The following is a 22,650-nucleotide window of genomic DNA, read 5'->3' as shown; positions in this document are numbered from 1 at the left end:
GGCTCAATTCGTCCACACTGTCCAGGTCCTAGCATTCCTGCTGCTGCAAATGCCCCTAAACCCACTGGACACCATTGAATGCTGCTTCTGGCAGAGAGAGACCAGTTCCAACTGGTGCGACTGCATCATCCTGCAGGGATGGGATGACCAGCAGTGGCTCCAGAGCTTCCTGGAGCTCTGCGAGTGGCTTGCTCCTGCCCTCAGGCTACAGGACAACCAGCTGTGACCTGCCATCCCCCTGCAGAAGCGCACTGCCATCGCCCTATGGAAGCTCACCACGCCGGACAGCTACCACTCCATCAGGAAACAGTTCAGCATGGGGAAATCCAAAGTCCTGTGGGTAACCAAGGCCATCAACAACATCCTGCTGTGGAGGGTCACTACTCAGGGCAACATGGACACCGTTGTTGATGGCTTTGTTGCCATGGGCTTCCCCAACTATGGGGGCAGGCATAGACAGCACACACATCCCCATTCCCCTCCCCCCAACGCCGCCAACCACCGTGCCTCAAACTATATCAACAGGAAAGGGTTCTTTCCGATGGTGCTACAGGCCAGGGTGAACCATAAGGGCTGGGTCACAGACATTAAGAACATAAGAACATAAGAATGGCCGTACTGGGTTAGACCAAAGTCCGTGCCGCGTGTAGCCGCAGGGCACGGAGTCCGCACTAGCGGACATTTAAAAATGGCGGCGCCCGGCAAGATGCAAATGAAGCCCGGGAAATTCAAATCCCGGGCTTCATTTGCAACTCCCAGTTGCCTACATTACCACCCTAGTTCGAACTAGGGTGGTAGTGTAGACATACCCTAACAGATTAATGTTGGCTGGTCGGGGAAGGTGCACAACACCTGCATATTCCAGAACTCAAGTCTGTTCCAGAAGATGCACAGCAGCACTAATTTCCCCGACCACACCATCAGAATCGGGGACATGGACACGCCTATGTGCATTTTGGGTGACACAGCCTACTCCTTGCTACCCTGACTTTTGAAGCCCCACAAGGGCAGCGCACCAAAGTGAACTTCAATGCCAAGCTCAGCAGGTGCCGCATGCTTGTGGAGTGTTCATTTGGCCATTTGAAGGGGAGGTTCAGGAGTCTCCTACCCTGCCTGGACGAGGGATGTAATAGTGTAGTCGATTAACTGATAAATCAATAAGCCAAAGCTTATAGGTTAATACTATAGACTACATGCATTTCCCTCTCTCCTCCCCCCCCCCCCCAATCCTGGCCAGTACATTTTTTAGCAGGGCTGGCCAGCAGCCCAGCTCAGTTCTGGCTCGCTACTCCTGGACCTACTCCTGCTGCAGCTCTGTATTTAAAGTGTATTAGGAGCCAGACAGGCAGGTAGCCCGGCTCAGTTCCAGCTTGTGCTGGGTTCAGGACCTCAGACCCACCTTAGGGGCTGCTGCCATGCCACACTACTGCCTCTTTATCAGAGGCAGCAGCACTGGGCAATAGGCAGCCAGTCCACAAGGGGAACTAGTTTTTAAACTGGTTCCCCTCGTGGACCAGTTCCTGCCTGACACCCCACACTGCTGCCTCTGATACAGTGGCTGCAGGCCCCACCTCCAGAGACTATAGAATAGTTGACTAATCAATAAGAATTAATGAGGTTATCTGACTATTCAGTTAACCGATATTTAACATCCCTAGCCTGAACCTCAGCAAGTGAAACAACCCCTTCATGGTGATAGCCTGCTGTGTGCACCATAACTTTTGCGAGAGCAAGCGAGAGAATTTCCTGTCAGGGTAGGGGGCATTTTCCTGAAGCCTGTTGCTTTAAATGTTCCACAGGAGAAGGGGAGCAATGAAGATGTCACGTATGGCCAAACAGCCACAACTGCAGCTGTGAGAGGCCTCTGAAGGCCAGTGCAGCTGAGGGTCCACACTGATGCTATTTTGAAATAATTTAAAAATAAGTGTTATTCCTCATGGAAAGCAGGAGTTATTATTTCAAAATAATGGACTCCGTAGTGTGGATGTTCTGCTTGTTATTTTGAAATAAGGGAGTTATTCCCTGGTCTAGTGTAGACCAAAAGTATCTGAAAAAACAACAAGGAGTCCTGTGGCACCTTTAAGCCCTAAAGTCTGTTAGTCTCTAGGGGTACGTCTAGACTACATGCCTCCATCGACGGAGGCATGTAGATTAGCCAGATCGGCAGAGGGAAATGAAGCCGCGATTAAAATAATCGCGGCTTCATTTAAATTTAAATGGCTGCCCCGCTCTGCCGATCAGCTGTTTGTCGGCAGATCGGGGCAGTCTGGACGCGCCGCGCCGACAAAGAAGCCTTTCTTGATCAGCACAGGTAAACCTGGTTTCACGAGGCATACCTGTGCCGATCAAGAAAGGCTTCTTTGTCGGCGCGTCGCGTCCAGACTGCCCCGATCTGCCGACAAACAGCTGATCGGCAGAGCGGGGCAGCCATTTAAATTTAAATGAAGCCACGATTATTTTAATCGCGGCTTCATTTCCCTCTGCCGATCTGGCTAATCTACATGCCTCCGTCGACGGAGGCATGTAGTCTAGACACACCCTAAGATGCCACAGGACTCTTCGATACTTCTATAAAACACTCTGATATGTTGCAGTCAACTAATACAAAAACTGCATTAATGTCCCCATGAATGTAACCAATGTTTAACTGACATGTAATTAAATGAAGACTTTGTATTGCAGATAATTTAAGTGAATGTGTAACTTTTCTTTATTGGCTATGATGATGGATGCAGCTCACACAGGGAAGTCCAGCAGTTCCAGTCTATTTGAACTGTGTTCCCTACCAAATTGAATTGTAACACTTCACAGCTCTTCTTCAGATCACAGGCTCTCTGATGACTGCTCTCTGTGATTGCTTTTACAAAAATGATTGCTTTTTCAGAGGTGGGGAAATGAAATCTGGCTATGCTTTTATGTAACCTGAACTGAGGGTCTCTCCAGGCCTTACACTGCGATCATTGTGATTTGCGCCCAACTTCTCACACTCAAAATATAGATAGCCAAAGCCAATCCATACATGCATGATAACATGAAGTTTCAAGGGGAAAAATAATCCCCCTCGCCCCCCGATCAGTTCCTTTTGTAACTGTAAACCCTATCAAACACAAATTCACTTATCTCCCCATTTGCATCCCAAACACCAAATGGTATACATATACACTGAGTTTTACAGCTCAAAGGAGCAACACAAATTAAGTGATTAACGACTAAACAGCATGTTGGCAACTGTGAGCAGCTGAAAATTTAGTAGACCCATAGCCCCTCTGAGTAAATTCAAATGAAAAGTCTTATCCCCGCCCCTCTAAAAAAAAGGAATAATAAGTCATATCCCTCTGCTCCAGATTAAAAGTTTAAGATTTATCTTCTGTAATTCACATTATGAGATTTTTCTTATTGTCAGCTATGTACATTAAACATGGCTGCTATGTGTTGTACAGATCCATGTGTGGTATTTTATGCAAAATGTCCAATTCTAATTTGTATATTTTCAAATAATTTGCATATGATCATAAACATCAGTTTTAAAAACACTATGGCTACGTCTACACTGGCCCCATAAAACGGAAAAGGCATGCAAAGCAGGTAAGTCAGAATAGGGAAATCCACGGGGGATTTAAATATCCCCCGCAGATTTAAATAAACATGTCCGCCGCTTTTTTTCCGGTTTGGGGAAAAGCCGGAAAAAAGCATCTAGACTGGCGTGATCCTCCGGAATAAAGCCCTTTTCCGGAGGATCTCTTATTCCTAACTCGTGGAACGAGGTGTACTGGTAGTTCGGAATAGGAAGCCTAATCCGAACTACCTACTTCATGCCGCGTGTAGCCGCGGGCACGGAGTCCGAACTAGTGGACATTTAAAAATGGCGGCGCCCGGCAATATGCAAATGAAGCCCGGGAAATTCAAATCCCGGGCTTCATTTGCAACTCCGGTTGTCTACCTTAACCACCCTAGTTCGAACTAGGGTGGTAGTGTAGATATACCCTCAGAGACTTCCCAAACTGTAGTCCCTAATCCCTCACTCTGTTGGGGGGTTAGCACCCCAAATTTCCTCCTTCTGCAGGTTCTCCTCCCCCAAAACTTCTTGATCCCATTCCACATCCTCAGCTACCCACCCCTTAAGCTACACCTCCTCCCACACCCCAGGGCCTCCACCCCATTCCCCCCATCCAGTCCCACACAGATAATAGCTCAGGGCCACAACCTGGCAAACACAGCTCAGTATCAACTTCTCCCCTTCTACCTCCTCAAAGAAATGCTGTTTTAGTCAACTCACCAAGTGGATACTACCTGGTAAAATTTCTGAAAACATTCAGTACAATTTTTAGACTTCTCTCCTTTTTGCTTAAAACCCAAGTGGTGGCCTTGCCAGCACTGCAAGTATGATAGAGGGATAAGGTGTAGAAGACGTACATTAAAACAAACAGACTTTTACAACAGCACATGGTGGAATTGCATGGGTGGTAGGAGGATATAGTTGGTTTCATTTTTCATGAAAGGAGGGTGGACTCAGCATTCAATTGTTTGCGGGATACTAGAATGACCACCTTTTCAAAATGCAAAACCAGGATACCTGCAGGATCCTCACCCTGCTCGATGGTCCTGCGCCTTCCCCTCTGCTTCCCCAGAGACCTCGCCAGCAGTTCAGGTCAGAAGCTACAATTGGCCAGTGGTAAGAGCTGCCCATGGAGTTGAGACAGCTGTGTGGAGCCCTGGACAATCACCTGCCCTATGCTGGGATACATAAGAACATAAGAACGGCCGTACTGGGTCAGACCAAAGGTCCATCTAGCCCAGTATCCTGTCTACCGACAGTGGCCAGCACCAGGTGCCCCAGAGAAGGTGGACCGAAGACAACGATCAAGCGATTTGTCTCCTGCCATCCCTCTCCAGCCTCTGACAGACAGAGGCTAAGGACACCATTTTATCCCCTGGCTAATAGCCTTTTATGGACCTAACCTCCATGAAATTATCTAGCTTCTCTTTAAACTCTATTATAGTCCTAGCATTCACAGCATCCTCTGGCAAGGAGTTCCACAGGTTGAATACACGCTGTGTGAAGAAGAACTTTCTTTTATTAGTTTTAAACCTGCTCCCCATTAATTTCATTTGGTGTCTTCTAGTTCTTCTATTTAGGGAACTAATAAATAACTTTTCTTTATCGGCCCTCTCCACACCACTCATGATTTTATATACCTCTATCATATCCCCCCTCAGTATCCTCTTTTCTAAACTGAAAAGTCCCAGTCGCTTTAACCTCTCCTCATATGGGACCCATTCCAAATCCTTAATCATTTTAGTTGCCTTTTTCTGAACCCTTTCCAAGGCCAAAATATCTTTTTTGAGGTGAGGAGACCATATTTGTACACAGTATTCAAGATGTGGGCGTACCATAGTTTTATACAGGGGCAGTAAGATATTCTGGGTCTTATTTTCTATCCCTTTCCTAATAATTCCTAGCATCCTATTTGCCTTTTTGACCGCCACTGCACACTGTGTGGAAGTTTTCAGAGAACTGTCCACGATAACTCCAAGATCTCTTTCCTGATTTGTCGTAGCCAAATTAGCCCCCATCATACTGTTCGTATAGTTGGGGTTATTTTTCCCGATGTGCATTACTTTACACTTATCCACATTAAATTTCATTTGCCATTTTGTTGCCCAATCACTCAGTTTGGTGATATCTTCTTGGAGTCCCTCACAGTCTGCTTCTGTCTTGACTATCCTAAACAGTTTGGTATCATCTGTAAACTTTACTACCTCACTGCTTACCCCTTTCTCCAGATCATTTATGAATAAGTTGAAAAGGATTGGTCCCAGGACTGACCCTTGGGGTACACCACTAGTTACCCCTCTCCAATCTGAAAATTTACCATTTATTCCTACCCTTTGTTTCCTGTCTTTTAACCAGTTCTCAATCCAAGAAAGGACCTTCCTTCTTATCCCATGGCCATGTAATTTACACAAGAGCCTTTGGTGAGGGACCTTGTCAAAGGCTTTCTGAAAATCCAAGTATACTATATCTACTGGATCCCCCTTGTCCGCATGTTTGTTAACTCCTTCAAAGAACTCTAACAGATTAGTAAGACAGGATTTCCCTTTACAGAAACCATGTTGACTTTTGTCCAACAAATTATGTTCTTCTACATGCTTCACAATTTTATTCTTTACTATTGTTTCGACTAATTTGCCCGGTACTGAAGTTAGACTTACCGGTCTGTAATTGCCAGGATCGCCTCTACAGCCCTTTTTAAATATTGGTGTCACGTTGGCTACCTTCCAGTCATTAGGTACGGAAGCCGATTTAAAGGATAGGTTACAAACCACAGATAATAGCTCAGCAATTTCCCATTTGAGTTCTTTTAGAACCCTTGGATGAATGCCATCCGGTCCTGGAGATTTGTTAACATTAAGTTTTTCTATTTGTTCCAAAATCTCCTCTAATGACACTTCAATCCGGGACAGTTCCTCAGATTCATCACCCACAAAGGACGGTGCAGATTTGGGAATCTCCCCAACGTCCTCAGCCGTGAAGACTGAAGCAAAGAAATCATTTAGTTTCTCCTCAATGGCTTTATCATCCTTGATTGCTCCTTTTATAGCTCGATCATCTAGGGAACCCACAGGGTTTTTAGCAGGTTTCCTGCTTCTAATGTACTTAAAAAACATTTTGTTATTTCTTTTTGAGTTTTTGGCTAGCTGTTCCTCAAAATCTTTTTTTGCTTTTCTTATTACATTTTTACACTTGCTTTGACAGTGTTTATGTTCTTTTCTATTTAACTCACTAGGATTGGACTTCCACTTCTTAAAAGATACCTTTTTGTCCCTCACTGCTTCTTTTACATGGTGGTTAAGCCACGGTGACTCTTTTTTAGGTCTCTTGCTATGTTTTTTAATTTGGGGTATACATTTAAGTTGGGCCTCTATTATGGTGTCTTTAAAAAGTTTCCATGCAGCTTTCAGGGATTTGGCTCTAGTCACTGTGCCTTTTAATTTCTGTTTAACTAACCTCCTCATTTTTGTGCAATTCCCAAGAGCAGCCTTTCACCTGGACAAGGGACACCCCACAGTGGCCAAGACTTCCCGAGTGGATCCTACAACTGCCCAGCTCCAGCTTCTGGCCTATCCAGAAGCAGGGCTTCAGGGGAAAGAGAAGGAGTATGGGGCAGGCTTTGTGGGGAGCCGGGACTGAGACCCATCTCAGCCCCACAACAAGGAGGAAGCTGGTACTGCCCCTGAACCTCAGACAGGCAAAGATCAGCCACCACAGGGAATCCAGAACAAATGCTATTCTAGCATCATACAGCCCAGGAGCTAGGGTTGCCAGGTATCCAGTTTTCTACCGGACAGTCCGTTTTTTGGGCCCTCTGTCCAGTAAAAAAATCCAGAAAATACCAGACATGTCTAATATCCGGTATTTCCTGGATTTCTGGCTGGGCGCCAGACGGAAGCCTGGCGGGAGCTGGGGGAGTGGCAGGGAGGCGGGGCGCGATCGGAGCTGGGAGCCCTGGCTCCATCTGACACCTTGGGAAGGAGGAGAAGCCCTGTCCCTGCTCCTGAGTGCGTGGTGGAGCCGCAGCCGGACTCACTCGTGCTTCTCTGGACCATGAGCGGGACTGACAGCGCCCCGGGATCTGCATGTGCCCAGGTCAGTCCCACCCCCACCCTCCCACCCCCCGTTTCCCCCAACCCTTCCCAACCAGCTCCGCTGCCCCTGACCCCCTCCCGGCCATCCCTGCTTCCTGCCGGCCGGTTCTCCTCCTCCCGATCTCCCCCAGCCAGCTGCGGTGTCCTAACCTCCCCCATCTCCTCTGGCCAGCCATGCTGCCCCCGACCCCCCACTTGCCAGCCCCGCCCCTGGCCCCCCCATCTCCCGTGGCCAGCTGCGCTGGCTCCCACCCCCCTCCCGGCTGGTTCCCCCGACCACCTTCCCCCCATCAAGTGTATTCGGTATTTTTTCTAAACCTACTTGCTAACTCTACTCAGGACTAGAACTTGAAATGTACATTTTGGGACTGTCCCACCCAGTTAGGGACAAGCAGTCACACTGGGGATACTGCCATAAGATAAAATCAATTTGTATAAATTATCTAGCAACACTAACAAAATACATTTGTAGAAATTTGAATCAGTTCACATATGAATCACAACAATGGGCTAAATTAATCAAATAATTTACTCTCAAAGTATAATTTAATCAGCTCAATGTGAGGTCATGGGATTCTCATATTTCCAGTTATTGTATAAAATACAATATGCCATGTCTACACAATAAGCTAGAAACTTGTTTTAACTGTTTTGAGGGGACAGTTATGATATATGACCTCTATCACTTCACATAAAGGAAGACATTTTTCAGCAGTGAGCTATAAAAAGACCCTTATGTGTCTAAAATGCAAACTACCCTGTATAACAGGCAACATGCTCACATGTGCATTTAGTACACAATCCTGCTGAAGTAATTCGAAAAATCTCTCGTATCAAGACTGGAAGCCAAAGAAACAGATGACACAAATCCACTGTCAAAGCAGAGTAAGTTATTAATTGCCTATAACTTAAGAACAATTAAATTACTTTTCTTCAAATTCTAGTGTACATGATCTTCTCTGCCTTCAGAGGAAATTTGGAAATTTTCAAGATAAACAAAAAAATAGAAAAGGAAAAATAGGGCTTTAAAATGGAAGCTAGTTGCAATGTTAACTGTAGACAAGTTGCTGCCTCTCCATAATTTAGAGAAAAGAAAGTTAACCTGTATCCATCCAAAGGTTTTTTATAAATTCAAAGTTAAAAGAAAAACAAGCAGACACACCTACAAAACCCACTACTCCAAACTTAAAGGCTTGCATGCTATCTCTTCCTTTCCAGTTATTAGACATTTTCCTGCAGCTGATAAAAATACAAAATGGAGAAAGCATGAGGCCTAGACTCTACAGGTCGGTGTTCACAGAGTTAAAGGCACGTCTAAATGTCAGAACAAGAAGTGTGGACTCGTGCCAAGGAGAAAAGTAATGAAACCAATAAACCAGAAAACATGGTGAATCTGTTCGGAAGTCCAGGCAAAACTGAATGGATTCTATGGAGGCTTAACTCCTTCATTCAGAGAAGGCCTCTGGGTTTACTGCACATTGGCAGTGTGGCTCTATCCCTGGCATCTACATCATAACCCCTCTTTCAAAAGAGGCTGTAAACTGCAATCTGCAGATGGGAACAGTTTGTCCCGTGGCTGCTTCCCAGCTCCTTGGTCTTCCCACCTTAGAATGCACACTCTAGCTCTAAATCTCATGGCTTTGGGCGGAGAAGATTTTTCAGTGTCAAGAGGCTGAAAACAGCCTTCTTTATTTACAATCTTCATTCACCCTCAAAATTCTTACAGAAAAATCCATATCAGGATTTCAGTTACTCAGAACATATAAACTAGAAAACTAAGGAACAGTCAAAGGAAACCAGTATTTTATTGATTGCGTAAAACAATGCAGCTGCCATTTCACCTTGTAGAATACTGATAGCAACCTTCAACCATTATATTTTTCTTCATCCACTTGTTATTATTAAACTCTCTTCTAGAAATGTATCCCCAGATCAGGAGCATCCAAACTCTGTCAAACCAAAAGGCGTCTGGACAACTTGTCATGAGCAAGTTCTTTATTCTATGTGCTGGGGATTTTCAGAATTGCTCATCAGTGATCTATTGAAGTCTATGAGTGACTTCAACAATAATAGAGTTAGACAAACATTGCATGCTTTTTAAAGTGGTGACAAATAAAAACATTATTATTATAAATAAATACAATAAAATAAAAATGTATGCATTAAATATACATTATTATAAATAAATGAAAAATAAATGTATCAAATATTAAATATAAATGATTATTATAAATAAATGAAAAATAAATGTATACAACTTTAATATTCACTTATACTTATGCCTTCCTGTGTAGAATTCACCAGCAATAGAAAATATCAAATAATTCAGAGCCATATTGTAGGCCAGAAAACTGGGTATCTAAGGGTATGTCTACACTACCCCGCTAGTTCGAACTAGCGAGGTAATGTATGCATACCGAACTTGCTAATGAAGCCCGGGATTTGAATTTCCCGGGCTTCATTAGCATAAAGCCGTCGATGCCATTTTTAAAAGCCGGCTAGTGCGAACCCCGTGCCGCGCGGCTCCACGCGGCACGGGCTAGATAGTTCGGAATGGCTACGTAGTTCGAACTATCTGTACTCCTCGTGGAATGGCTACGTAGTTCGAACTATCTAGCCCGTGCCGCGTGTAGCCGTGCGGCACGGGGTTCGCACTAGCCGGCTTTTAAAAATGGCGGCGCTTCATTAGCAAGTTCGGTATGCATACATTACCCCGCTAGTTCGAACTAGCGGGGTAGTGCAGACATACCCTAATGTATTAGAATAATTTATTTCCAGACTGTATTTCTTTATTCAAGTCTGTTTATATGGTCTTTAAAATCAAATATAGTATGTTTATAGTATGTTTGATTGTGGTTGATCCTGGTTCTACTCAGAGACCAAATCCCAGCTTAACAATCTCTCCCCATTTAGACATAATTTGTTTTTAAGCATCCTTTTTAAACTGTTTTTTAAACATAATATGTTCCTGTCTTTTCCAGCTGATCAAATATTTTAGAGCCAAGTTCACTTACAATCATGTAAAGCCTCAGGAAGGGCCTCAGATACAATGTACTGAGAGCAGCAATTTTAGGACTCTTCAGATCACAATTTGTGCATCAAATGAAACAAAAGCTAGCACTGAACAATATGCAATTGTTATTTAGTTAACATGCAGGAAGGATTTCACACAATGTAAATTATATTATGAGGACATAGCTGCTTCGTTAATGCTTTTCAGTGATGTATTTACTATGTTTATTTTATTTCTTAATTTAATATCAATGCAAACTGAAAGAACATTTCTTCCAACTGTTAATGGACTGCTATCTCTGAGGGTATGTCTACACTTCAAAGTTAACTTTCATAGGCGCTACACTAGCGCTCCGTTAGTTCGAATTTAATTCGAACTAACGGAGCGCTTAGTTCGAACTAGGTAATCCTCATTCCACGAGGATTAAGCCTAGTTCGAACTTACTAGTTCGAATGAAGGGCTGTGTAGCCCCTTAATTCGAACTAGTGGGAGGCTAGCCCTCCCCAGCTTTCCCTGGTGGCCACTCTGGCCAACACCAGGGAAACTCGTCTGCCCCCTCCTGGCCCTGGACCCCTTAAAGGGGCACGGGCTGGCTACGGTGCCCGTGCCAGGTGCAAACCTGCCAGCACCCAGCCAGCAGACCCTGCACCTGGCACGGATTGAGCCACCCACCCGATGCCCCCCAGTCCTCCCCCTCTTCCCGGGACCAGGCTGGCGGCTCCCGGGAGCTTGCCCGGGACTGCAAGAGGCGGGCACCCGCCTGGGCTAGTGCGGACATTGTGGACCTCGTCCACGATCTCCGCACTAGGCACAGGAAAGTGGCCAGCTAAGGCAGGAGAGCTGCCAGCCTGGCCACCCAGGAGCAGGAGTGCATGAAAATCAAGGGGGTCCACTGAGACCCCCGACCCTGAGCCCTGAGCTTACAATGGCCATCCTGGGTCAGACCAAAGGTCCATCTAGCCCAGTAGCCTGTCTGCCGACAGCGGCCAACACTAGGGACCCTGGAGGGGATGGACCGAAGACAGTGACCAAGCCATTTGTCTCGTGCCATCCCTCTCCAGCCTTCCACAAACCTTGGGCAGGACACCACTCCTATCCCCTGGCTAATACCACTCCATGGACCCAACCTCCATGACTTGATCTCACTTCCCTTTAAACTCTGTTGTAGTTCTAGCCTTCACAGCCTCCTACAGCAAGGAGTTCCACAGGTTGACTCTTTGCTTTGTGAAGAACAACTTTCTGTTACTAGTTTGAAGCCTGCTACCCATTCCTTTCCTTTGGTGTCCTCTAGTCCTTCTTTATGGGAACTAATGAAGAACTTCTCTGTATGCACCCTCTCCACCCAACTCCTGCTTTTAGAGACCTCTATCCTGTCCCCCCTCCGTCTCCTCTTTTCTAAGCTGAAAAGTCCCAGTCTCTTTAACCTCTCTTCATATGGGACCTGTTCCCAACCCCTTATCATTTTAGTTGCCCTCCCCTCTCCCAGCCTCCAAGTCTCCCCCAGTTTTGTTCAATAAAGACAGATTCCATTTTGGAAGAAACGTTATCTTTATTTTGTACATCAAGAAGAGGGGCTAGGGAAGGGTAAGTGGAAGGAGGTGAGGGAGGAATGGGGCACGAGCCCCCGATGGGGAGGACTGGGCTGGCTCTGCGGGCTTCTGGGGGTGGAAGCTCTCCTGCAGCCCCCCAATTGTCCCCTCTCCCCAGATGGCAGCCTGTGGCAAGTGCAGCCGGTCTGATGGCCGAGTGCTGTGATGTGCCCAGTGTGGGTAGTCCGGGCACTCCAAGCCAGGACTGCTTTGCAAGCGGGGCACCCCTGAGAACTGTCTGTCCGGGGTGGGGGTCAGGACCCTTTAAGCACAGTCCTCGGCTAGCCTGAGACAGCATCTCCACGCTCTAAGTCCTCCTCTGATGCCCTGCCGGCACTGCTTCCGGCCATCCTTAAGCCCGGTTCAGGGTCCGCTTAATGTGGACATGCTAGTTCGAATTAGCAAAACGCTAATTCGAACTAGTTTTTTAGTCTGTATGCGTTAGTTCGAATTAGCAGTTCGAATTACTATTTTCAGAAATAGTAACTGGAAAACAGAAATACATAAAGGAATTGTGTCTGTTCTGTTCTACAAAAGTTTTGTGAAATGATACATTTCGGAGTGACCGGGAATCTCCTTAAAGATAGCTTGAAAATACGACCTCACCTCATGCTTTACAGCAAAATTGAAAACTTTCATGAGATAATAATTTTATCTTTTTCCCCGCTTCAAATGTAGTTAATTTACATTTTGATTATAAAGAGTTTGGGTTGTTAACAAGTATTTGTTTTCCACGAGTTTTCAGTGTTTTCCTAGTAGAAGGTGCCTCTCATTTCCAACATTTTACCACTAAACTTGGGGGGAATAATATCTTCTTTAAATCAGAGGGGTAGCTGTATTAGTCTGAATCTGCATAAACAATGAGAAGTCCTGTGAAACGAGGTTTACCTGCGCCAGTCGACAAAGGCTTCCTTGTCGACAGCAGCGCGTCCAGACTGCCCCGATCTGCCGACAAACAGCTGATCATCAGCTGGTTGGCAGAGCGCGGCAGCCATTTACATTTATATGAAGCCGTGATTATTTAAATCGCGGCTCCATTTCCCTCTGCCGATTAGCCTAATCTACATGGCTCCATCCACGGAGCCATGTAGTTTAGACATACCCTCAGGGCACTCTAAGACAGGACTGCTCTGCTGTCCCTCATCAAGTTAGACAAGCAAGCAGGGAACACTGAGAACTGTCTGTCTGGGGAGGAGGTCGGGTCCCTTTAAGCACAGCCCTCGGCTAGCCTGAAGCAACAGCTCCACAGTCTAAGTCCTAATCTGATGCCCTGCCGGCACTGGTTCTGGCCAGCCTTAACTTCGGTTCAGGGTCCACTCAATGTGGACATGCTATTTCGAATTAGCAAAACGCTAATTTGAATTAGTTTTTAGGTCTAGATGCATTAATTCGAATTAGCTTAGTTCAAATTAACTAATTCAAATTAAGTTAGTTCGAATTAGTGCTGTAGTGTAGACATACCCTAACAGAAATATTGGCGCATAAGCTTTCGTGGGCAAAGACTCACTTTGTCAGATTCCACTACATGCTTCTGACAAAGTGGGCCTTTGCCAATGAAAGCTTATGCTCCAATAAATCTGTTAGTCTATAAGGTGCCACAAGACTTCTAGTTATTTATCTTCTTTTAAGTTCTTTGGCTTTCTAAGGGTACGTCTAGACTACATGCCTCTGTCGCCAGAGGCATGTAGATTAGGCTACCCGACAGAGTAAAATGAAGCGGCGATTTAAATAATCGCCGCTTCATTTAAATTTACATGGCTGCCGCTGTGAGCCGACAAACAGCTGATCAGCTGTTTGTCGGCTCAGCGCGATAGTCTGGACGCTCCCCTGCCGACATCAAAGGGAGCTGTCGACAACCCAGGTATGCCTCATCCCAGGAGGCATGCCTGGGTTGTCGACAGCTCCCTTTGATGTCGGCAGGGGAGCATCCAGACTATCGCGCTGAGCCGACAAACAGCTGATCAGCTGTTTGTCGGCTCAAAGCGGCAGCCATGTAAATTTAAATGAAGCGGCGATTATTTAAATCGCCGCTTCATTTTACTCTGTCGGGTAGCCTAATCTACATGCCTCTGGCGACAGAGGCATGTAGTCTAGAGTACCCTAATAAACTGAGGAATGCAAGTATATCTTTCTTAGCATAAGAACTCTTCAGATAACCAAGATTGTGTAAATGCAGCTACCTACTATATTAGAGTATTCCATTTCTTTCCTTATACCATCAGTGAGTATTTTTGATAAATGTGAATCTCTCTACATGCTAGGGGATAGGTGACAATACAAATTAAGAAATAAATATTACAATTAATCCTGTAGTGGAAGAAAAAGTTGAAGCTTTTTCAAATGTTGAACAACAAAAAATATACTCTATCAAAACTGCAGACTACAAGCAAACAAAGTCCTAGACATTTCAAACCTGCCTCTCAATTAAGTTGTTATTTCTGCCAAATGTTAGGTATACATGCAATAGTTAGCTTCTGCCTGGCTAATTGTACCATAGAAACAAAGGGGTGTGTTTACTTAGAAAATTGTATATTTTTCTTAGAAAGCTGTGTCTTATTTTCTCTGTAAGACTGACTTTACCTGCATACTAGGTTCAAGTTGCAAGATTCATAAGATTTCTGGAGGGATTTGAAATAGCAGACTGCCACCTGTCTTTTGCAGGTTATTTATGCAATGCTGCAGGCTAAAAATTAAAACCAGTCTACCATGAACAGCTGACAAAAGGTGTATGTCACAGAGGGCTCAGTCTGAAATATGTTTGGATATGGTTGATAAAACACTTATTCTTTTAAGTCAGTTATAGTTTACAAAGACAAATTAGGAAAGATAAAATGCGTGTGTACTGTATTTTGCAACTTGATGTCAAGAAAGAATGTAAAATGTATGCAGATAAGAGGGAGAAAGAGACTAGCTAAGTTGAATTAGACAATAATTTTTGAAACTGAGCACTGACAGAGACTTAAATTATATGTTTCAACAAACATAATGGAAAAAAATGTAAGAACTTGCATAGGGCGCATCTACACTGCACCCTAAACTTGAAATAAGATGTACAATTTACACTATGTGAATTGCGTATCTTATTTTGATTCTATCTACACAGCGCCAAATTTTGAAATAACGCACTATTTCGAGACATCCCTTAACCCTCATGGAACAAGGGTTACAGGGATGCCTAAATAGCATGCCCGTTATTTCAAAAAATATTTCGAAATAACAGGCGGCTTGTTAAGATGCAAAGTAGCTTTGGTATCCCGAAATAGCCGTGCAGAGTAGACGTACCTTTAGTGATTCTTTTTTTAATTATCATACCTATTTCTCTCAGTAATCATGGCAACAGTTTCAGAAAAATTGCCCAAATAATCAAGATGATGTATTGTAATTTTACAGTTCCTATGTTATAATCAAGCTTCTTTTTCAAAGAATAGTAATAATTTCTTAGCATAGTATATCATGTTATACGATACTATAAATATTTACATACTTGATATACTGAAACTCTTTTCACAAAATATTGATTAGTAGTTATTGCTTCAGCCTCATTCATTTGATTGCAGACCCCATACAAATACTATCGGTGTAATTCAATGATACTCAAACTTCGATAGTTCAGGAGCCAAGTTTGCAATCAACATTACTGGAAAGTATGAATTCATTGTTTCTTTTACTCTAGTACTATATCATCATATTTAAACAGTATTATGGGAAATATTTAGAGTGTGTGTGTGTGTGTGTGAGTATAGATATACATAAATTCTCACATTAAAAATCACTGACCACGTATTTTTATGCTATCAACTACAAACTTCTATATAATTTGAGAAAGTATGTCTGTCTGTCTGTTCAAGAACTCCTCCTAAATGGTAAGAGCTAAGACCACCAAATTCTGTGTACAGTTGCTCTTATCTTACTATATATTTTAGAATTGTCTGTCTGTCTGTGAGTCTGTTCAAGTGCTAAACTGTAAGAGCTAGGACCACCAAATTTGGTATGCAGATTCCTCTTATCATAACTTAAAGCAAGGTCAAGGCTCGGTTGTGCCAGGCTAATGGGATCTGTGTGGAATTCAATTGTTTCTCACACAGTAGAATGGGAGGGGTCTGGCATGAGGGAGTTATACTGCAAATTGACCACAATAAGGGGCAGGACATGGACCAGGATACCTATAGCCCCATTGGGCCAGCAGGGGGCAGGAGTGAAGAAAGGAACAGCTATCCATTATATATTTCAGAGAGTTTATCTGTTTGTGTGTCTCTTTGTCTATGTCTATCTATCCCCCAGCCGGGGGACATGCATGCCTTCCCCAACTGTACCCATTGGAGCTGCAGTGGCCATGAACAGGCACTTCTTGCCTGGCCCCAAGCTACTGTGGTGAGATAGCACTGCAAACTGAACTCCTCATCCTCAATCCCACCCCAGAACAATGTGTATTGGAAGAAAAACAAAACTTATTTAAGATAAGTACCTGAGCAATGCCAGGTAAATCTCCTGGGCATAACTTAAAGCAAGGTAAGAGTTTGATTATGCCAGGAAAATGGGATGAGCCTGAAATGGGAATGAGTCTCATAAAGCAATATAGAAAAGAGACAGGATCACCAGGCGGGTGAAAGGGACTGGCCAGTGATGCTCCCCACCTTGTCCAGAACTGCCCTAGCCCTGAACTTCCCACCCCCCCAGGCACTCTTTAGGGAGTGCAAGAGGTACTAAAGCTCCCCTCCCCCCATTTGTATGGGAACATTGCTGTTGTTTCTTTTCATCAGGGAGTGAGGGGAAGTGCACAGTTTGCTTCATTCCTCACTCTGGCTGTGATGCACAGGGGGCATACTAACCTGGACCTGCTGTAGCCCGGGGACATGCACCCCTGCCTCAGCTGTGCCCACTGGAGTTGAAGTGGCCATGGACAGGTGTTTTTCACCTGCTGCTGCGGTGCCAGAGGGCTGGCGTTGTCCTTTCTCCCTGGGACAGTCTGAATACTGAACCCCTCATCCCCAACCCCACCCCAGTGCAATTATTTAAACAAAGTAGGGATGTAAGCAATTAGGCGACTAGTTGACTATGTGATATACAAATGCTTATCGTATATTCAACTCTACTAGTTGCCTTCCCGCCCCCGTCCCTTGCTGCCTCTATCAGAGAGAGGAAGCAAGGACAGCGGGAGCAGGAGCCACTGCTGGGGGAAACCGGTAAAGCCAGTTCCCCTCCCAGCGCTGTATCTGTGGGGGGTGGGGAGGCAGAGGCACAGCGGGGAAATGGCACAAGCTGTCCCTACTCATCCCTGTGCTCTCTGCAGCTCTCCCCCCCCCCTGCCCCACTTCCTCTATGGGGGCACCATTCTGGCACCTCTTTGGAGCGCCACCTTCTCCCCTTCCCCCCGCCTCTATTAGAGGCAGCAGCGGGGAATCGTGGCCGCTGCTGTGAAGCAACTCCTGTCTGCCAGGGTTCCAGTGGCAAGCAGCCCCCTCCCCGCAGACCGTGGTTGTTGCTGCCAAGCAACCCCTGCTCATGGCAGCCAGAGCTGACCGCCGCGAACAGAGGCTGCTGAACTCAGCGCAAGCTGGGACCGAACAGTCCCAGTTCGTGCTAATCGCTGTGCCTCTGCATTTTAAATGTAGTAAGAGCCCAGTGGCTTTTATTACATTTAAAATGCAGAGCCATAGCATAGGTGGCTCCGGAGCCATCATGAGCCAGTCCTGGCTCAGTCCTGGCTCGAGTCAACTCCTCTGGAGCTACCCTCGCTGCAGCTCTGCAAGGTGTTTATTGACTAATTGTGTAGTCGATACTAATTGTATAATTGTATCGACTATATGATTAGCCAGGTAATCACATTTCAACATCCTTAAAATGAAGCACGTACATTTTCAATTTTATTTTCCAAAAACCAAAAATGTTATTGAGTTAAGCACCAGAGAAACATCAGGTAAATCTTCTATTTGATTAATAATAATAACATTAGAAAAGTATCCTAGCTGGTTAATAACTTAGATTGGTTATTAATTAAATCACAGTCTTTTAATATCATGTGATTAAAAGAGCCACAAGAGACAAATTAAATAGCCAATTGTGGCTCCCAATGCTCAGTCTGACTATCAATGGTGTAGATCATACAGGGAAAATCAGCATAACTCCTCTGTTAACGTTAAGGATGGGAGTAACTTCATTGCCATCAGTAGAACTGTTTCAGGCTTAAAGCTAATAATGTATGTACAGTAGTGTGATTAAAGGATTGTAATCCAGTGAAAGATTTGATTTTGTATATCCAATAGGAATGCTAAAATGTGTGTATTCTGTGGTTACATGTTTACATGGGGCAGGGGCAGGCGGCTCCTACAGAGCTGCCTGCTCCCTTCCTCCCCCTCCCCCCCCCCGATGCTGGGGAGGGGGAGGGAAGACAAAGGCCACTGCTTGCAGGCTTCCTGCATGCACAGGTTCCCACCTGTGTCCCCCCACCATGTTGCTGCCTCTGTAACAGAGGCAGCAGCGTGGGGAGAGAGGCCTGCATGTAACCACGAAGGTCAAGCGATGACCCCAATTAGCCATTTACATGGTTATCACATCCCTAATTTCCAAGCAACTTTCTAATTCCATCTGTTGAATCCGTTGTTGTAATTAGATTCTAACTGATGAACTGGAGTTGCTAGGGTGTTTTTTGTATTCTTTGCCACGTTTGTACGTTTTATTTATTAAGAAGCAATGTTTTTTTTCATTATTACTTAATGCCAATGTCTTGACAACACAAAATATAATAATCATGTCATTCTATACAATAGTAATAATAACAGATGTAAAACTCTGCTATTACCCAGTTTGATTACATATCTGATTAAACAAGCTTAAAACTATAGCTCTTGTGCAAATAAAATGCTACATATTTATGATGGTACAGATCTATGACTGCAAATTAGCTCAATAAACTTAACATAGCCAAGGTTTTTGTCTTTACAAGGTATACAGGAAATTGCTACTTGTACAAATTTTAACAAACTGATAATGGGAGAAAATTTAAAACATGTAGACTGTTGATGTTACTTAGGTTCTTCAAAACACTATGTGAAAACTTCCTAAAGGAAAGGTTTGTTAACTTAATGGCAAGAGTTTACATTTTCTATTTCTTAACCTTCTCTCAGACAAAAAAGTAAAATGCCCCCAAAAGAGCAAAGTCTTTGCTCTCCTTGGGACTTTACAAAGCTATTCACGACTAAACTGAGAAATGAAGTGTTGCCATTAGAAAAAGTAATAAAAATATACCTACCCTAAAGAACACAGAAATCTATCAAAATCTTTCATTTTACCTGTACAAGGACGGCAGAATACTCCAGCTGCTAGAGTTAAAATTGAAGTCCTACTTCCCTTATAAATCATGTTTTTACAGAGCTTTAAACTGGGCTGAAAATGTGTAGCTTCAGGCTGGAGTCTAGTGTACAAGAACTCAGTCCAAGAATGTTCAGTGTTTGCTTTGCTTTACAAAATGTTGTTTATTCAAAAAAATCTGTTCAACTATTTTTAACCATATAAATGTACTTCTACAGTCCTAAAAATAACTGCTGCTTCTTTTCTCAGTTGTAAACTTGAAGGCTCCATACTCTGTTCAGCCTTTAGATATCAATCTATCCCTGAGCTGTTTACTTTTAGGAGTATGGTTTACAGAATGAGCTTGAACATTGCTTTTTTTTTTAAAGGAAAAATATCATACAGATTTTTAATATGTGAACTTGGTGCACATGCTTGGCATCTAGCTGATATGAGAAACCATAAGCACTACCATCTTTCAGAGTAATAAGCCATGCAATAAGAAAGATTTACACAACAGACCATGATGTCTCCTTCAGTGTATTATGGATCATTAACTCAAAATGTACTCTTTAATAGGTGCCAAAATACAAGTTTATACTACAGACGAGAACTACTGTCATTTATCAAATTAGATAATAGATGCAGTACACGTATATTAAAACTCATATTCAGCAGCAACTAATATTATTTGTAAATGTCCAAGTACACATTTTTATAATATCCAACTGTAAACTAACTTTCCATGAGTTTCCCTTACCCTCCAGCCATTTCTTTTTACTTTCATGAAAAGGCATACAATACTTTAAAAACAATAAAGCCGTGACAAAAAAAAAATCACAGACATTTTCTATATGAATATATATTCTATTCCAGACTGAGGTACGTGAAATTGTTTACTTCAGCGTCATTTATCTTATTTACATATAACAAAAACGTAAAATCCAGCAGAAGGATGTGGTGGGACATGTTGAATGTCCTTGGAGAGGTTAAGCAGGGGAATAAGGTTAGTTTATATCAGTTTTACCGATCGGAATTTTGCTGTTAGTTTTCATTATCTTGTCTAAAGAGTTAGCTCCTGTTTAGTAACAGTACTAAGTGGACTCTCTGTTTTGACATCTCTTATTTCCCTCCCTCTTAAATATCTGTGCTAGATACTTAACGAGGTAGGTTTTGCTTAATGCGAACCAGTTGCAGGTTTTGCCCTCTGTCCCCGCGATGGTGACCCTAGACCGCTCACTGCTTTCTGAACAGTAGCTGGAGAATCCAGGCACCTTGAGCACAGCCTTCGCTTCCAGCGCCCCCTACTGGTAACAGACCACTATGGCTAAGAGAAAAGTCAGGCTCCCAACTCCAGAAACAAAATCACTAACCAGCACCACATGAAGCAGGTAAAGCAAAGAGCAAAGCTACACGCTCATAGGAAAGGCACTGGCAGGAGCTGTACAAGACCTCAGCACAGAGCCCAGATTGCCTGCAGGAGAGTGATCAGAACACAGAGGAATGGAGGAGGGGGAAATCCGGAGTGGGCCTTGAGGCCACATTCCCCGACCGGTTTTCTGCCACTCTCCCTTCACCCTGTATGCTGGCTCCAGCCATCCCAGGAATAGCAATACAACAGGAAGGGGGGAGTGAGGGGAGGGTAGGAGTTCCATGGGTTTAGGTGCTGAGGAAATCCCCTGTAACTCAATCATCCTTTCCCATAAGAGCAGGGAAGCTGGAGCAATTTTTAAAGGGGGAGGGGGGCTGGGAGCCACTTAGCTAACAGTAAACCCTGTGATAAAAACCGCTTCAAGCCAGGGGTGCTGCATAGTTCCAACACCTATGAATAAGCTCCCCTCCCTTCCCACCCCCAGGGCAGCTCGCGGTCAAACCAAGTTTGATACACAGCCTCTGTGCGACCAAGTCTGTCCCTGCCAGCCCCTGCTTCCGCGGCTACTCAAACGGCAGAAGCGGGAGGGCTGCAGCGGAGAGGGGAGAACAGCTGGGGGGGGAGTGGGGAGAGGAGTTTGAGGGGAACGAGGCTGCCAGCCCATCACCGTGCTGTCCCAGTCCCGCACGCGGGAGGGAAGCCACTGCCCTGAAACACTCAGCGTTCACCTGCCCCCCAGCACACGCCGCGCACCCGCCTAATCGCGGGCCGCCAAGAAGTTGCGACTGGTCGGGCAGCTTTTCCGTGTGTACTCACCGCGGCACGGAACTCATCGCCCGGGGCTGCTTCTCGGGATCGGCTCTGAGCAGAGCGAGCCGACAGACCCCAAACTGGAGCACAACAAATCCCAGCCCGCAGCAGAGACCGCGAGCGGCGGCTCCTCAGGTGCCGCGCCAGCCTGGCCCCCAGTCGCCCGGGCTCAGCGAGCGCTTCGGGGCTCGGGCTCGGGCTCCGTCCGGGCGCCCCGGGAGGGGATGGCGAGAGCCAGCTGCACACAAGGAGAGGGGCGCCGGCCGGGCTGTCCCTGCGGGGCGAGCGGCGAAGACGCGGGGGGAAGTTGCCTATAAATCCAGTGCCGGGGGCAGTCTGTAATGCGGGGCGAGGGATCCTCGAGGAGGCGCCTGGCGGTCTGGGCAGCGGCCGCTGCTCTCCCCTCGCTCGGCGGCGGCAGCAGCAGCCCGAGGCTTCCTGGCGGCTCTGCAGCCCGCGGGCGAGTGGGGAGCGGACCGAGAGCGCCCCGGGCACGGGGAGTGCGGGCGGGCAGCCGGAGCCGTGCGCCTGAGCGAGCCTCTCTCGCCGACTCCCCCTGCAGGACTGGCTGGGAGCGGGACTCCTCTGCGCGCCGCGCCTCCCTGCTCCGTCCCGCCCCCGGCCTGCCTGCACACGCCGCCTCTCGGGGCCAGGCGGGGAGTGAAACCAGAGCCCCGGCCGCCCGCGTCTCTCCCCTCCTCCTGCCTGCCCGGCCCGTGAGGTGCCAGCCCGCACGCACTGCTCCCCTTCAGGCGCTCCTCCCCCCGCCCGTCTGCCCTCAGCCCCCCGTGCGACCGGCCTCCCCGGGCCGCTTCCCCGCCCCCTTACGGATAGCGTTTCCAAGGCTATTTTTGGGCCTCGGGCTAGCGCACTATAAAAGTCCCAGGGAGAGTGAGTGGGACAGTGAGACGTGGCACTGACTCTCCTGCGGG

General features: G+C 45.6%; 1 protein-coding gene across 2 annotated transcripts in view; it reads right to left on the bottom strand.

Moving 5' to 3' along the window:
- SEMA5A (semaphorin 5A) overlaps positions 1 to 22,284 on the bottom strand; it is a 549,656-nt gene extending 527,372 nt beyond the window's left edge. The window contains exon 1 of one of the 2 annotated variants that reach the window (XM_075921490.1): positions 21,725 to 22,284. Coding sequence is in view for 1 of the 2 variants with exons in the window: in XM_075921489.1 (XP_075777604.1) it covers positions 19,539 to 19,608 (70 nt within the window). In the remaining variant the exon portion in view is untranslated. Of the gene's footprint in view, positions 1 to 19,538; positions 19,796 to 21,724 lie in introns of those variants that run through there. The other variant, XM_075921489.1, reaches the window with a different exon arrangement.
- Positions 22,285 to 22,650: the final 366 nt, after the last annotated feature.

The sequence above is a fragment of the Pelodiscus sinensis genome, chromosome 2 (genome assembly GCF_049634645.1).
Source record: "Pelodiscus sinensis isolate JC-2024 chromosome 2, ASM4963464v1, whole genome shotgun sequence".
NCBI lineage: Eukaryota > Metazoa > Chordata > Testudines > Trionychidae > Pelodiscus > Pelodiscus sinensis.
The sequence above is the reverse complement of the archived record's forward strand: the minus strand, read 5'-3'. Positions and strand labels throughout refer to the sequence as shown.